General features: G+C 40.7%; 1 protein-coding gene across 1 annotated transcript in view; it reads right to left on the bottom strand.

Annotated features, from left to right (window-relative positions):
* Window positions 1-973: 973 nt before the first annotated feature.
* Window positions 974-18,497, bottom strand: part of CREBL2 (cAMP responsive element binding protein like 2) — a 37,103-nt gene continuing 19,579 nt past the window's right edge. Inside the window, exons 2-4 of the mRNA XM_034784452.1 lie at window positions 12,599-12,796; window positions 11,229-11,376; window positions 974-2,746 (exon numbers count right to left, since the gene is read on the bottom strand). Coding sequence (XP_034640343.1) covers window positions 2,742-2,746; window positions 11,229-11,376; window positions 12,599-12,796 — 351 coding nt within the window. The 3' untranslated portion in view covers window positions 974-2,741. The remainder of the gene's footprint in view (window positions 2,747-11,228; window positions 11,377-12,598; window positions 12,797-18,497) is intronic.

Genomic DNA, 18,497 nt, shown 5'->3' with positions numbered 1-18,497 from the left:
TAATCCAAATCCTAGAATGCTAAAAAAAGACCCACAAATTTGCAAGAGACAGAAATGTTTAAAGTGTGCCCAGAAGATTTCAAACACCTAATAATGCTTTTAACTTCTGTACAGTTATTATAGGCTAGTGGTGTTTTACCTTCCTCAAAGTGTAATCAGTAAGCCAAGTGTTTTCAAGTAATGCCAGAGAACTGACATTCAGAGAGACATGACAGCTTCTGATGGGAGCTAAGATCAGGCCTACTCAGTCAAAGGGGCAAGGAGTGTCATAGCCAGGGGAAGAAGTGTTACAGAAGGGCTTGGGGGGGGAGGGGGACAAGGCCATCCTTACCCATACGCAAAGTACGCAGCTGTGTGCTGCTCCAGCTCCTGCTCCGCCTCTTCCCCATGGCCCCCGCCTCTGCTCGGCCCCAGCCCCGCCCCCACTCCACCCCTTCCCCTGAGGACTGCAGTAGGGGTTGGGTCTGCACACACGGGGCGGCGGTAAGTGGAGCAACCCGGCCCCAACCTGCTCTGCGCTGCCGGCTCCCAGCCGCGCTGCCGGTGAGTGCTGGGGGGCGGTTCCCCCGAACCCCCCAAGCCCCAAGGCTGGGAGCCAAGGGAGCAGAGCAGAGCGGGCTGGGTCACTCCACTTCCTGCTGCCCCGTGAGTGCGGGGTCGAGCCCGCCTGCAATCAACAGGCAGCAGGAAGTGAAGCGACCCGGCCCCAACCCACTCCGCTGGCTCATGCTGGGGGGTGGTTTCCCCCCTGGCCCCCAAGCCTGCTCCTGCCCCTCTGCAGAGGCCTGGGGCCAGCCCCTCCTCCCCCCATGGACGCCTGAGGCCACACACACACACACCCCTGCGGGGGGGGCGGAGGGGGCTGCATAGGGCACCAAAATGGCTAGGGACAGCCCTGGCGGCAGAGATAAGGCACATGGGGAAATTCCAAGTACTGCCCAACAAACAAAAACTGAAAACCAATCCAGCAGCCTAGACATAGACAGGAAGATTTATATGTGGAGAAAAGGGTCAGAGAGAAGCGTTCTCACAACAGCAGGTATTAGGAACATTCCATAGCTTTTCCCATCAATCTAGATTGCAAAGCTATAGGACACCAATGGTAAACCATTGCTTTGGCCAGCACCACGTATTTTTAAATCAAACTATTTGCCAGTTTCCAGGGAGGAAGGATTGAATGGAGAAACCATCATCCATACCAAGATGATCTTTACTTCAAACATGCTGGTTCATTGAAACATACATTTTGCAATCCACTTATAGCCTCTTGTCCCAGAATGGAATCTTACTTTACCAGAGCGCCACTTAGCTCCACTGTTGCTAACGGTTGGTCAGCATTTTCCACCCTCACTTTGTTATATCCCCCACCCAAAGACAACATGGCATATACATAAGCTTGGAAGGATTTGATTTTTATTGGTCAATTGTCTGTAAATATCAATTTTACCATACACAAACATATGAAAAAAATATTTCCATTGATAACTGAAATTTACAGATAAGCAAAGTAAGTTCTCAAGCAGCATTTTTCTTATCAGGGTTTGATTTAAAGATATTTATTTTGTATATTTCAACATATGTTGTTGACAATTTATTTTAATGGCTATGAAGCTTTAACTTTTTGATTCTCTATGTCTACTCTTGATTATGATCTCCCCTCACCCCCATTTTCTGACCCACCCCCATAATTTCCTGCAATTGTCAATATTTAATTCTATAGAAATAAAAAAATGCTTAAAACCCATAATTTTGCACACCTGTAAAAAATATCACTAAAGTAGGAAAAAACACTTACAAATACACATCAATATTATATAAAAAAAAAATCGAATTCTGCCAAGCCTATGTATGCAAGAACTATGGCTTGAAGCCATAGTTAACATTGTCAGTGTAATTAATTAAAGCTAGTCTTGAGTTAAAGGGGAACATAAGACCAAGTGGGTTTACTCCTTCATTCTATCCAGGAAAAGCTTCCATTGACTAGGGATCAGGCCCACTGTAAGTTCAGTGACTTCAAAAGTAACTGAAAACCAGTGTTTCTTTTTAAAAAAATGAGGTTGCTGCAATTCATTAGTAAAGAAATAAGGCTCTTAATATTTTCTAGTCACAATTTAAAGGAGACAAGACAGAGAACAGCAATGCAAATGACAGTATCACTAATACATATTAACAACTTCTGCAGGAATGGTTAAAGGCAGATGTTACAATGTATGCCACATATGCATACGACAAACACAAATTCAACTTGATCTTGGTCTGCTGATGCAATATCAGGAGCATGAGGCCTCATATCTTCCTGCAGATTAAAAGCCCTCCTGCCCCCGAAGTAACCACCACAAAAAGTAATAAACAAATTAGATTATACAAAAAGCCAAAACCAAGAGAACATTACATAGTATTAACAAGACGGAAATTTAGTGTTAAGGCTGAAATTTTCTCTTCACCCTCCCTACGGAAGGGGTATCGATATCAGATGATCTTACATGTCACATATGCTACAATACTTAAGCATGCATCGGTTAAAATCGAATTTCAGCCTTACCTCTGAATTTCTATACATTTGTGGGCTAGTGTCAACCTCTTTATGGTGATATTAACACTGATTTTTGTGGTGTAACAATTTAAAAGATCACACAGAACAGACAGCAAACAGAACTCTGAAGCAAAATTTTCTCCATTCTTTCATGGGATGCCAAGCAGGATTGGATTCACCGATGACTTCCATATCAGCTGAACAACTTTCACCCTGAAAAAGAAAATCAATCATAATCACAAGGACTCTTCTACACAAAGTCATGGTTTCAGCTGTCAAGAAAAAGAAAAGCCTTTTGAAATCTAATACATTTTAATAACTACGTGTAGGTTATAAAATTCTTTTGAAAAGCACTTCATGAAATCCAGATTCCTCGGTGAACACTTCTTATTATCCAGTTATGAAAGCAAACCATGACTGATGGGTCTTAAAAAATATATAATTAGCCAAAATGTTCTCTGTGAAGTGGCAGAGATACCAAATCCATCCCCTCACATTTTTCATGATTTCATACATCAAATAAATATCTGGAATGAAAAAGGGAAAGATTTACAGTGGGGTTTTTTCTTACAATTATCTCAGAACTCCATGGACCTGATTCACCACCGCTTTACTCCAACAGAACACCTGTATAATTTCATTAGAATCACCTGAGTTCATTAGCATAATACTGGTGGAATATAACAGGGAATCAGGTCCTTCCTATCTACTTCATGCACATACAAAACAGGGCAGAACAGCAGTGCACGGAAATTAAGTGCTGGGTTTTGTTACAAATCCAAGAAGTGCTAGGGTTCACCTAACAAGGTTTTGGGAAGTCTTTGGATAATTTCTATCCCCATACCCACACTCTCCCCAATGGGCCTAAAGTCCTAACTGACTTTTAGATTTCTTTTGTGATAGGTGGGGATATGAGATGCTCTCCCCTTCTCCTTCAATCTCTCCAGGAGATAGCCAGCTGCCTGCATGGCTATAGCTACAATGGTAGAAAGGGAAGAGGGACAGGGAGAGAGGGTCAAACACCTCTTCCAAACACCTGACAGGAATTATGGAGGAGAGTCACTTTATTATCTAGTGAACTGGATGGCATCCCGACTTGAAGGACCAGATTTGTTCTTTATTGAGGAGCAGTTCTGGGAGCTGTTTTGTGTACAGACAAGATCCACAGGCACAGGGTACCGTGTGTGCAAGAATAAGATTAGTTTTAAAACACCAGTTTCCAAGTGGAGCTGATGAATTTAATGAGCCCCAAAATGAAGGGCTCATGAAGATTAACAGATTTTAAGGTGAGAGAAACATTTATAATCTAGTTTGACTTCCTGCATAACACAGGCCATAGAATTTCATACAGTGATTCCTGAATCACAATGGTTTGTTATTGAACTTCAGCATCTGAGGCAAGCCAGGAGGATACCAAATAGACTGCTGTTTGGACCATCTTTACTAACTGTCTAGCTATGCCAGCATACAGCTGTCTGATACATACAGCAGCACCTGTGTGCCTACACATTTTTTGGTTTGCAGCATAGACAACTCTATTACAGATCATGGTCATGACATAGGCTATAACATATTTCCTTTACCTAATTCTATAACCATTTTATCCCACCCAAAACAACAGTATGAGAACACAAATACACTATATGTGCCAGATGACTGTGGACCGGCATCTTAGACAACAGGTTCCTAGAAGATCAATGGCTGGCTAATCCAGAAAGCCACATCCATTAATGAGGTGAAGGGCAGCAAATGCGGAAGCCGATGCTCACCATGATGGGAAATTTAAGGTGGGGGTGTGTCAGGGTTTCTCCCTCCACACACATATTGAACTCTGGGGTGCAGATGTGGGGACCCACATGAAAGACCCCCTAAATTTATATTCTACCAGCTTAGGTTAAAACTTCCCCAAGGCACAAATTCCTTTCCTTGTCCTTGGATGGTATTGCTGCCACCACCAAGTGATTTACACAAAAATTCAGGGAAGGGTCACTTGGAATCCCTATTTCCCCAAAATATCCCCCCAAACCCCTTCGCCCCCTTTCCTGGGGAGGCTTGAGAATAATATACCAACCAATTGCCTTAGCAATGTGAACACAGACCAGACCCTTTGTCTTCAGGACACTGAAATCAATCAGGTTCTTAAAAGAACTTAAAAGAACTTTATTATAAAGAAAAAAGTAGAAGAATCACACCTGCAACATCAGGATGGAAGGTAACTTTACAGGGTAATAAAAAGATTTAAAACACAGAGGATTCCCCTCTGGGCTCAGCTTCACAGTTACAAAAACAGGAATAAAACTGCCTTTGTAGCATAGGAAAATTCACAAGCCCAAAACAAAAGATAACCTAACGCATTTTCCTTGCCCTACTTACAATTTCTGTGGTTTTAGATGGATTATTCCAGGTATATTTTCAGGAGATATTGTACCTGCGTGGCTACTCCCTCCGTCCGGAGAGGGAATAACAAAAGAGAATGACAAACAAATCCTTTCCCCCCAGATTTGAAAGTATCTTCTTTCCTCATTGGTCCTTCTGGTCAGGTGCCAACTAAGTTATTTGAACTGCTTAACCCCTTACAGGTAAGGCGATTCAGTACAGCGGCCAAGGAGGGATTTTATGCTACTCTTCCCTCTATATTTAGGACAGGGTGGCAATTCCAACTCCTGTTTCCCCCCAATAAAACAAATTTATTGTGCAAGAAACCTTCAAATGAGCTACCATAATGAAATAATTAAAAATGGATGGAGGGAGAGAAGGAGGTGTAATGAAATATTTTTTAAAAAAACCCAAAAATTAAATCGACTCTGTCAGCTAGGTCAACATGAGAAACTTAAAATATTGGCTTCTGCAGATAACTCAGTCGTCTTTCACCTTCATTTTCCTGTTTGCTCATAATCTGGAAAAGAAAAAACAAGCTTTCCTGCTTTTTCAGGTCCCAAACGATTTCTCAATTTGGAATGAATTAGTCCAAAGGAAGAAAATATTCTTTCTACACTGGCAGAAGAAGCTACTGCTGTTAAAAGTGAGATTATCACTTTGACAGTCTCTGAATCCAAGTGTTTAAGTGACTTCCACCAGTTCACTGGTGTGACTTTCTTTAAACATCAGAAGCAAACATATAGTTCTTGAATGGTTCTTATTCCCAAACTGGGTTTCTTTTATGGCCTGCTGCCATTATAGGTTTTCCCTTTTAGTGAGAGAATGGTATGGCAGATCTCAAATCAATGAAGGCTACACTCAGAAAGACCTCAAGACTTCTGGAATATGCTGCTCAAACAGTTTCATTTTTGTTTCTAATGCCTGTCCCTCCCTTCTCACATTTATCTCCAGACTTCTTCTCCTTGTCCAGATCTATTCCGTCCCCAACAATCTTCTATTCATTGAGCTTTCTGAAACTTTTCACTTTTAGAGAGAGGTAAGGGATTGACTCTGTGTACACAAATTTGCAGAGGGACAAGAGGGTTGAGATCTGTTATTTCTCACCTTTATATATTATTTATTTATTTTAAAACATTTTTGCTGTTAACAACCATGTTATCTCTGGAGACACAAATCCACAGTTTGAGAACTGCAAAACTAAGCATCTCTGTTGGTATCATCTAGACTGAGCACTGAGTCCCATTAGGTAGATAGAAAGATTAATCTGAATAATCTATACAGAAGCCCATGGAACTCCATAAGATTAGGTCCCTAATCCATGGACTATTGGAACTCATTTATAAAACTTTTCTTAACCGTTACATGAATATATTGTCTGATACTATAGAATTAGATTTTATAATCCCTATTCTATGATATCTTTGAACTATAATGTATCTTAATTAAAACTATCTTTAGATAGGTTTTTTCCTCAAAAAGTATTTTATCAAAAAAATCTGATTTAAATAAAATAGATTTTTATTTTTTGTTAAGAATCATTGATTTTTATCCACCCTGAGCAGTGTCTATTCAGCTATCCATACAACCTCACACTGGACAACGAGGATATATAGGGCTGAACAGGCAAACCACCCTCAGCAGTTCCTTCTCTATCTGAACATCAAACAAAGAACTGTCCAAATCAGAAGAGAAGGAGGGCAGGTAGTGGAAGAACTACAATTACTGTACAGGGTGAGTCACCTCTTCTTCTTCTTAAAGTAGTGTCTCTGTGGATGCTTCACTTCAGGTGACTCCCAAGTAGTATTCCCAGAGGAAGGAGGAAGCGAGCTTCAGAATGGAGTCCACGACTGAAGACAGTACCGCATTACAAGCGCCACATCCAATCTGGCAGCATGGATCAAGGCATAATACTTAGAAAAAGCATGCACTGAGGCCCACATAGCAGCTCTACATATCTCAGACATTGGAATGATTTTGAATAAAGCTGTGGGTGTTGCTTCTGATCTCGTAGAGTGTGCTATTATCCCCAGGGTGGACAGAGCACCCGCTGTGTCATAGCAAGTTACAATACACCCAGAGATCCATCTTGAAAGTCTCTGGGTGGAGACTGAGAATCCCTTGGATCTCTCAGCAATGGAGACAAACAGTCTAGGTGATTTCCAAAATTGCTAGCTCCTACCTAGATAGAAGGCTAATGCCCATCTAACCTCTAAGGTATGAAAGCAGGTCTCCAGCTGAGACTTATGTGGTTTTGGGAAAAACACCAGTAGATGAATAGACTGGGTAAGATGAAAATCCAATAGCACTTTAGGTAAATGGGGGTGGAGGGCTGCCATCAAGGCCTCAATTTCCCCAACCCTACAGGCCAACGTGATAGCTACTAGAAAAGACCTTCTTCATAGATAAATGAAGTAAGGAGTAGGTTGCCACAGGTTCAAATGGAGGTCTTATGAGATATTTGAGAACCCAAGTTGGAGTGGGATCCTTAATCCGGAGGTAGAAGCTCCTCAAAATCTTGAGGGCACAAGGTAGGTAAATATGGAAAGTCCTTCTAGTGAAGGATGAAATGCTGATATTGCAGCCAGGTGAACCTTAATCAAGCTAATTGATAACCCTGATTTCTTTAAGTCTGCAGGTAATCCAGTATGGCTGTGAACAAGGCAGATGTAGGCACAAGTCGGCGATGGTGACACCGGCACAAGTCGGCGATGGTGACACCACTGGTTGGATCTTTTCCATTTCTGAAGATAAGTTATTCGAGTTGACGCCATTCTGCTGTTTAGTAATACTTGTGGTATCTCTGTTGAGCAGGTGGACTCCAATCCTATAAACCACATAAAAGCCATGCTCAGAGGCGGAGGACTCCTAGGTTGGGGTGAAGCACATGACTTGCATCCTGGGAGAGGAGATGAGGAGTGGTTGGAAGCTTGAACACCAGATGGACACACAGGTGAAGCAGGTAAGGATACCAAGCTTGGCTCAGCCATGTCAGTACTATAAAAATAAGCTTAGTCTTGTTCTGTCTGATCTTGTTCATCACTCTTAATATTAGCAGTATTGGAGCGAATGCATGGAAGTCCGACTCCCATTCATAGTCTCGGGAGAAGCTCTTCTGAGCACATGGGCTATGACATTCTGGACTCCAGGAGAGTAAACGGCTGAGATCTGAATCTGATGGACTATATACCAGTTCCATAAATTTATAGCATCAGCGCACAGGGTGGGGGATCTTGCTCCTCCCTGTTTGCTGATATAAAACATGTAAGCCACATTGTCTGTCATGATCCTGATAGATTTGCCCCAATGAGGGGTAGGAACTGAAGGCAGGGATCCCTGACTGCCCTGAATTCCAACAGGTTGATATGGAGACTGGTTTCTCAGGCCATTCAGGTATGCTCCCCAAGCCAATAGTGATGCATCCATTCACAATTATTGTTGGACCATGGCAATGAAAGGGATGTCTGCACAGACACCGAGTTGATTTTTGCACCAATCTAAGGAGTTCTTCAACTGGAGGGGAACCGTGACCTGTTTGTTCAGGCTGCGTCAGGTTGATGAATAGGTCCTTCTGAGCCAGCCCTGGAAGCAGCAGAGGCGTAATCTTGCATGCTCAGTCACAAAGGTGCAATCAGCCATATGATCTAGGAGCTGTAAACAGTACAGGGGCTTCCTTGAATGGTCCCGACCAACCAGATCAGACACAGTTATGAATCTGTCTGTGGGAAGGTAAGCCCTGGCTGCCAACTAATCCAAGTACGCCCCTAAGAATTGTATTCTCTGTACAGGTGCTAATATGGATTTTTTTTAATATTTAGCTGAAGACCCAATTCCTGGAAAAGAGAGAGGGCCATCAGGATACAAGTCAGTACTGCTTCATAAGGTCAGCCCTGAGTAGCCAATTGTTCAAATATAGAAAGACTAAAATAGTTTCCCACCAAAGGTAAGCAGCTAGAATCTTTGAGAACAGGGATGTACTCAGTATTGAAAATTATCCTGGCCCATGGTAAAACGCAGGTAATTTCCTGTGGGGAGGGTAGTGTATCACTATACAGAAATAGGTGACCTGTAGGTTGAGGGCCAAAAACCAATCTCCAGCCCCTAGATAAGGAATTATAGCTGCCAGAGTCACTATCCTGAACTTCTGAGACTTTACAAATTTGTTCAGTAGTCTTAGATCCAAGATCCATCACCACCCCATGTCCTTCTATGGCACGAGGAAATACTTTGAGTAAAACCCTTTCCCCATGTGAGGAGATGGACTGGCTTTATTGCTCCTAAATGAAGACGATAGTGCACTTCTTGTCTCAGTATAGTCTTGTGAGAGGGGTGCCTGAAACGGGTTGAAACTATACTAAAGAACAATATTGTCAGACATATAGATGAACACAATTTGTTGAGGAAGAGTCAACATGGTTTTAGTAAAGGGAAATCATGCCTCACCAATCTACTAGAACTCTTTGAGGGGGTCAACAAGCCTGTGAACCCAGGAGATCCAGTGGATACAGTGCACTTAGATTTTCAGAAAGCCTTTGACAAGGTCCCTCACCAAAGGCATTAACGCAAAGTAAGCTGCCACTGGATAAGAGGGAAGGTGCTCTCATGGATTGGTAACTGGTAAAAGATAGGAAACAAAGCGTAGGTATAAATGGTCAGTTTTCAGAATGGAGAGAGGTAAATAGTGGTGTCCCCCAGACGTCTGTTCTGGGACCAGTCCTATTCAACATATTCATAAATGATCTGGAAAAAGGGGTAAACGGTGAGGTGGCAAAATTTGCAGATGATACAAAATTACTAAGGATAGTTAAGACCCAGGCAGACTATGAAGAGCTACAAAAGGATCTCTCAAAACTGGGCAACAAAATGGCAGATGTTGATAAATGCAAAGTAATGCACATTGGAAAGCATAATCCCAGCTATAGATATAAAATGATGGGATCTAAATTAGCTGTTACCACTCAAGAAAGAGATCTTGGAGTCATTGTGGATAGTTCTCTGAAAACATCCACTCAATGTGGAGCGGCAGTCAAAAAAGCGAACAGAATGCTGGGAATAATTAAGAAAGGGATAGATAATAGGACAGAAAATATCATGTTGACTCTATACAAATCCATGGTTCGCTCACATCTTGAATACTGGGTGCAGATGTGGTCACCCCATCTCAAAAAAGATATATTGGAATTGGAAAAGTTTCAGAAAAGGGCAACAAAAATTATTAGGGGTATGGAATGGTTTCCGTATGAGGAGAGATGAATAAGACTGGGACTTTTCAGCTTGGAAAAGAGACGGCTAAGGGGAGATATGATTGAGGTCTATAAAATCATGACTGGTGTAGAGAAAGTAGATAAGGAAGTGTTGTTTACTACTTCTCATAACACAAGAACTAGGGGGTCACCAAATGAAATTAATAGGCAGCAGGTTTAAAACAAATAAAAGGAAGTATTTCTTCCCACAACGCACAGTCAGCCTGTGGAACTCCTTGCCAGAGGCTGTTGTGAAGGCCAAGACTATAACAGGGTTCAAAAAAGAACTAGATAAATTAATGGAGGATATGTCTTATCAATGGCTATTAGCCAGGATGGGCAGGAATGGTGTCCCTAGCCTCTGTTTGCCAGAAGCTGGGAATGAGTGACAGGGGATGGATCACTTGATGATTATCTGTTCTGTTCATTCCCTCTGGGGCACCTCGCATTGGCCACTGTCGGAAGACGGACCTTTGGTCTGACCCAGTAGAGCCATTCTTATGTTCTTATGTCTTTATAACCTCAGTACACAAAAAGCATGCTGATAACAGCCCTTTTACTTAGGTAGCCTAAAATGCTTCATTAGAAAGAATTCTCACTACCTTTTCTTTGGGAAGTTCTCACAACTCCATTATTTGCAGCAGGCCTTTGATATTCAGCAGGGGAAAAGCCTTCACTCTTATAAAGTGCCTTTTCTTTGGCCCATGAAATTCCATTTAACTTTTGCTAAGATAGAATTTGTTAAAAGTTGCTGTTTCCCTTCTCCTGCTTTCATTCTACAGAACAGGTCAAATGTTTAATATCTCATCATAGGAAAAACATCTTCTGCTCTGAAACGTGTCAATTTCTCTTGAAAATTATCACCCAGCTTTGCAGCTACTACAACAGCATGTGTTGTACTTGTTTATGTAAATATCACATAAAGTCTTTATACATCCCACTAAACCCTTTGTCTCAATGCTACAATTGATCATTTGTGTATGAGAACACATCCATATGCATCTGCCTACCACCATGGCACTCCTACACGAAGAAAGACTCAGTTCCTATTTTGTTATTACAGGCATGATACTTACAGGGATTGTTACTGTGTGTTTCTGTCTTCCCAGCCTTGGCAAGTTTGGTTGAGTTCTGCTGTGCTTTGCTTTGCTCCTCTCCAGTTAGCAAGGCTTTTATTTCAGAGGGGATTTTCCCTTGGTCCATTGCCATGCACCACTGCTTGTACTGAAATATGCAAACACATTAAGCACTAACAAACTGGCAAGATCACATTAGCAGACAAAACAAAGCTGTAATCTTTACCTTCTGGTATCTTCATTTAAGGTCTACATTTACTAGGCTGGAGCCTTTTACATGATTGCTGATGAGTCAAGCATGTGTCCGTGATTGCATACCTGGCCTGAGTAAATCTTGCTTCAGTTAATAAAACTACTACTGGTGGCAGTGCTACATACTACAATACAGTAATTATTTAACTGTAAGGAACACGGTGTGCATTTACTGGCATGTCAATAGGCAGAATACTCTTCCAGCTCAGCACCTTTTAAAACAATGATTTCACATCAATCTAATGCTGGTGGATACTCAAGAGCTCTTTTCTGGTACTCTGCAAGCCAGAATTATGGGACGCTTCCCTTCCTTTCAGCCACAGCATAACTGATTAAAACTTCCTCATTAATGGGCTACAAAACATACAAACTGTTTTGGTTTTGAGGGACAGAGGGATGGGAAAATAGAGGTTACCAACCTCACCTCTACTGGTTAAACTATAAATAAAAGCTACCAATCAAAGAAGAGAAAGTAAAGGATTGTTGTTTAACTATCAACTGATTCTTAAACAAAGTTGATTACTTTGGGTAGCTCAGAACACAGCCTAACAAAGACTAAATTTCCAACCAATGCCTCAATTTTTCAAGCTCACTTTTGCCCACCAACTTACTGTGCCTGCAAAAGTGTACATACACCCATTTTGTGCACACAATGAGAACTGGACAGCTGAGCAACCAACTACACAATCTACACATACAAATACTATTTTGTGCATGGAGAGTCAGCTACATGCACAAAAGCAAAGGCTGGCTGAACATGTCTACAAACTACAGATGACTCTACAAATCAATATTTCAGTATGCCCCTTCCCAGCCTTTGAAATCAGACGCTTTCCCAGATATAAGAAATAAGACTTTAAGATGACAAACTCATGCACAGCAGTCACCTTGCTTACCTATATCTAGTACAAATATGACTAATCTTGTAAACCTCTTCTTATACCAGGATCATATTCAACATGCAAACCAAGCAAGCACTTAACATATTTGTTCTTGTGATTTTGACATCGTATGACCTAATCGTGCTTTCATTTAAGTCAATAGCAAAACTCTCAATGACTTCAATAAGAGCAGGATCTAGCCCAAACTCAGGTTTAGTTTAGAAGAAAATTCCTTACCATTTCCAGCTCTTCTCTAAGTGCACAGATTGCTCTCTCTCTGCTTGATACCAGCTCTTCCAGATACTGGTATCTCAGCTTCTTTCTCGCTCTGCATTCTCTCGCACTCTGACGACTTCTCTCAAGTTTTGCCTTCAAATCTATTTTGGCTGGTTTACGACCTCGTTTGCCTGGTTTCTTTACTTTGCCTCCGAGCACCTATAAGATGACAGTAAATTAAACTTCCATTCAGCGGGGGTGGGGGGGTGGGAAAGGGAGGGAGGAAATAAGCATGATCCTCCTACTGTTGTGGGGAGGGGAGCCTACTGCTGGGAAATTTATCGTGAAGGAATAAAAGTGGTATATAAAATCAAAGCAGCAATATTCCCTCAAATTATCTGATGCCTCAAGCGTAGAACTTAGCTATTTTAGTTGATACTGGATAACCGAGGAAGAAGAGTTTACTTTTTATTTTGGGGGGCTGATGAAAGAAGTTATAAAACAGCAGCAGCAGAACAAGGACTTCTTAATGTGAAGTCACTGCTCAGGCAGCTGTACTGTGAGCTACCCCAATATGACCTGGAGAACCATTTTGCAGAAGCACAAAAAGATCAGTCAACTCATCAGCCAAGTCTGAGAGCCAGTTTGAGCATCAACTGCCATTATGAACCATTACGTGCAGTGAGGAATCCTGTCCACTAGGGATGTTACAGAACCCCGAAGTCAGTATGGAGTTTAGCATCTTAAATTGGCATTTATGATTATATAATAATTCTAAAATTATTTTGTTTAATAAAATTACAAGGCTGATTTCCAAATTCACAAAAGAGAAAATTCACAAATTAAAAGTACTAGCCAGAAAAAAACAAATCATATACAAATCATGGCTGCAGCCAAGCTTTCTAGGGTCTCATGTAGACATAAGTCTAAATAAATAAATAAATAAATAAAAATCTATTCATCAATATGAGATAGCGGCACTTCTTGTTTGCAAAATACACTTTACAAAAAGAATCTCAATCTATATGCACAGACTTGTGTATCTTTAAGATCAGCTCTGCAAAATCTGACTCACCCATGACAAATTTTTGTTTTTTCGATAGATGACAAAAGTATTGTCTTCATGGAGATAGGCAGGTACAGTTGATTGTTTGTCTGTGTTGGTAAGTTTTCATGATTTTGCAAGGCTGATCTTAAATGCTTTATTGATACACAAAACAGCAATATTGTAAAAGTTAATAAATTGAGATATATTTCATGTTACAGTTTCTCTACAATCTTGACTCCTCTCTCTCTCTCCTTAGGCTTTTACCAGTCCATCTAACTGTATATTCGTTTTTTTATTCTATAGGTCTTCATTAAAAAGACAATAGTGGTAATGACTATGAGTTACCGAAGGCAACACAAAAGGCTTGCTCCTCCAAATCTAAAATACATTCTAAACTAAAAAGCCCTCTAACCATTGCCTCACTATAACGTTACATATAGCAACTTGAAATAATTGTATAGAGCTAGAGCATATTCTTAGTTTACAACTGTATACTGTAGCATCTTCCATCTCAAAGTATATACATTTATGCTCTTTGGAGCAGGCACGGTCTTTTTGTTATGTGTTTCTACAATATCTATTATGGTGAGTTGGGGTTTCTAAATGTTTCGGCAATAAAAAAATTAATAAAAAATAGTAATCATGCAGTACCACCAAAGTGCAGCCACCTCGGTGATAAAGATTATGCTATACGACAGTGAGAAGTAGTAAACGTTGGCCATGGATACCAGAACAAAGCTCTATTCTTTTAAAGAGTACCACAGAATCATTGATGTCCTTGCAACACAGGCAAAACACCTCAGATGTTAAAGTTTCATACCCGAAAGCACACACACATGCATGCCCACAGCAAATTATGTGACATTCTATTTATGTGCCACAGAAGAATGAAGGGCCAAGTTGACCCTGATGGGATCGAAACCATGGTTCCAGGGAGTCTATTCTAACCCGTGTCCATCCCACCCGCATCCTCTTAGTTCTGAATCATTTCCAAAGGAATCTATGACAGATTTTAGTTAACTGTGTAATTTGGTTACATTTCCATTCTCAATGTCCTTCGTTTCTATTCCACTCCCTCTCCTGCCCCAGCACTGCCACCTCCACAGGAACTGAATGTGTACTCCATGTAAAATACCCAGCTACCATTACTGAATTAGGAGAATCTACTTTAAAATGTACATTTCAAATACCTCAGTGTGTAGAAAGGAATAATTTTTCTACCATTTACTCCTCAATTCCCCTCCCAATATATTTTGCTTCTAATGCAAAAGGCGGCACCTAGATTTCTTTCAAACCCGGTATTGGTGCTATTACATGGAGTTGCCCTGCAAATGTTTTGCTAGGCATACAGTCCACGCTACCAACCAAAGAGAAACTCTCACTGTAGGGTGATTAGAATCCTTCAGTTTGATGAGCAGAGCACTGGGACTTGCCTCTATACCAGGGGTCGGCAACCTTTCAGAAGTGCTGTGCCAAGTCTTCATTTATTCACTCTGATTTAAGGTTTTGCGTGCCAATAATACATTTTAACGTTTTTAGAAGCTCTCTTTCTATAAAAGTCTATAATATATAACTAAACTATTGTTGTATGTAAAGTAAATAAGGTGTTTAAAAAAGGTTTAAGGTGTTTAAGAAGCTTCATTTAAAATTAAATTAAAATGCAGAGCCCCCCGGACCGGTGGCCAGGACCCGGGCAGTGTGAGTGCCACTGAAAATCAGCTCGCATGCCGCCTTCGGCACACGTGCCATAGGTTGCCTACCCCTGCTCTACAACCAATACCTTCATGGATCACTGGTTTGATTTTCCCAGATTTTAAAAACCTGTGATGAATACACCAGTTAGTACTGCACCTTTAGCTTGTGATTCAGACATAGCAACTTACGCACGCACTGTATTTTTCTTATAGGCAAGTGTTCAAATGTTACAGCACGTTTTTATTGCACAACACAAACATTGTAGAACAAGTGATATCTGTGATTATCAAAGCAAGTTTGTTTTGCAGCATCACGCAGTAAAAACAATTTATCACTAAGTGAACTCACGTTCTATAAAGAAAAGTTGATTAGACAATAGAACTCATTCTTTATGTAGTGAAATGATTCAGCGATCACTTGGCAGCCTAATCCTATCCCCTCATATACTGCCTTTTCTAATTTGTTCAGAAGTGGCTGCCTGCCCTGAGCAAACAGGGGAACACTGCGTACTTCATGAACTTCTATTGATTTTGAAACAAATATAACGCAGTCATAAGATCAGAAGAAAATTCAAACCCTTTGTCAAGTTTGAGCTGCAGAATGTTATTTTAATTGTAAATTCCCTGCACCCTTCCTAGGACAGAAGACTCCAAAGCACATTATTTAAGATTTCCTATTTTAAATTCAAACAAAAAATTCCAATGGAACAAAATTCATTCTCACATTCCAACATTGATCTCACTAGGCTATACCTGTGGTCAATTTGGCCCAAGTCATATAAAATTCTGCAAGCACCTTGTCAGATACATTTATGATAATTGGCTGGTTTCCATGCAAACTAAATGTTTTGCTTTACTGCAATAACTAAGGCTTGGTTGCGTATTCCAATATGGGTTACCTGTATAATGCTTTATATGTTTAAATTGCTACAGGAGTTATATATTATATTAAATAAATAAATAAGAAGGGCCCCAGGCACTCAGAGTACATTATCTTTTTTATCCATCATCCGAAACACGATCATGGGACTGGTACATTAATCTTCCCAAAGGAGGTTCCACAGTTTCTGGATATTACATTAGCCCAGAGATCACATCTTAATGATCTAAGCATCAGGTTTGAAATACTTAAGACTCTATGGAACCATGCATTTAGATCACTGCAAAGTTGAGAGAGAGAGAGAGAGAGAGAGAGACTGTCTCTCTTAAATCCAAGGTCCTGTCTGCTCTGAATGAACATTAAGGATCCCCTGATTCTTTCCATAAGAAGAGAGATTTGCCTTTGTGTTCTTAAGCAAAAGCTCACCTCTTACACTGTTGTGCAATGTGCTATTTGGCTGCTGCCATCTTTCCCAGGAGTAGCTGCATTCAATTTCAGTGACACTGTACATCGGGGTAGGCAACCTTATTGGCACGCATGCCAAAGGCGGCACGCGAGCTGATTTTCAGTGGCACTCACACTGCCCAGGTCCTGGCCACTGGTCTGGGGGGCTCTGCATTTTAATTTAATTTTAAATGACGCTTCTTAAACATTTTAAAAACCTTATTTACTTTACATACAACAATAGTTTAGTTATGTATTATAGACTTCTAGAAAGAGACCTTCTAAAAATGTTAAAACGTATTACTGGCACGCGAAACCTTAAATTAGAGTGAATAAATGAAGACTCGGCACACCACTTCTGAAAGGTTGCCGACCCCTGCTGTACATTTACACTTTATGAAGCAGTTAGCTTATCCTTTCACCTTGACGGACCTCTACTCGCGCTACACAACACTTTTTATATTTTGGTACACTATTTGCCCTCCCTTCCAAGTTCTCTGATCGCTTGAGCCGCCCTATACACAGGGCTCTATCCACAGATTGGAGGGCAGCAGGCTACGTCTTTAAGGTCACTACTCCCCAATGAGTTAACCGCCACGACTGTGGTAATTTAAATGTGAAGCATCCTCCACTCTGATTTGAGATTGATATCAACAATTCCACAATATTCTAATCTCCCCACAGCCCAGGAAGAGTCTCAAGGTTTCAACCACAGATTCTCACATGATTCTGTTCCACTTTGCACATAACCAGGTGATTTAATACAGTCCTGCTACCACAACAGGTATTTTTCTTGAGAATATGGGACTTTTGTTCCTTACTGTACATTTGAGCAACATGGCTAGAAAAAAATCTTGGTTAAATCCTTTGTATTACTGTCTCTTCCTTGACTTCCAGTCATGTTTGCTTAGTTGGTTGCTATGTTGATATGAGAGCAGAGAAAGACATAAGGCAGTACTGCAAGCTGAATCCAGGCATGGATGAGAGAAAAAAATAACTCCTAAACTCCCTATTTGCACTGGAATTATTAGCATTCAGCAACTGTCTTTTTAAACAGTCATATGTGATCAAGAGCCAAAAGAGAAAGATCATCATTAGTAATGATAATAATGACATCTGTTTGTCATATGCAGTGTTGTTGTGGCCGTGTTGGTCACAGGATAATAGAGACACACAAGGTGGTGAGGTAATATCTTTTATTAGATTAACTTCTGTTGGTGATAGACAAGCTTCCAAGCTTGCACAGAGCTGGAGAAGAGCTCTGTGCAACTCTCTCACCAACAGAAGTTGGCCCGATAAAAGATATTACCTCACCCACCTTATCTGTTTGTCAGAAATCCAAAAGAGTTTATATTTCAATTAATTTTTTTTGCAGATTTCAGAAACCAAGGAAAAATGTCTTCTCCCCTTTCTAATACCATACCGAGATCTTCATATCGCTCTTGCTCATGCAAGGTATCTGAGTTCAGGGTAGGGTGACCAGACGTCCCGATTTTATTGGGACTGTCCCGATATTTCCTTGTTGTCCAGTTTCTTAATGTTTAAGAAAAGTTTTGTAAATGAGTTCCAATAGTTCATGGATTAGGGACCCAATTTTATGGGGTTCCACAGGCTTCTGTATAGATTATTTAGGTTAATCTTTCTATCTACCCAACGGGGCTCAGTCTAGAAGACACCATCAGAGATGCTTAGTTTGCTGTTCTCGAACTGTGGATTTGTCTCTCCACAGGTAACATGCTTGTTAACAGCAAAAATGTTTTAAATAAATAAATAAAATAAATAAATAGAGGTGAAGAATAACAAACCTCAACTCTATTGTCCCTCTGCAAATTTGTGTACACAGAGTCAATCCCT

Source organism: Trachemys scripta, chromosome 1 (genome assembly GCF_013100865.1).
Source record: "Trachemys scripta elegans isolate TJP31775 chromosome 1, CAS_Tse_1.0, whole genome shotgun sequence".
Lineage (NCBI taxonomy): Eukaryota > Metazoa > Chordata > Testudines > Emydidae > Trachemys > Trachemys scripta.
The sequence above is the reverse complement of the archived record's forward strand: the minus strand, read 5'-3'. Positions and strand labels throughout refer to the sequence as shown.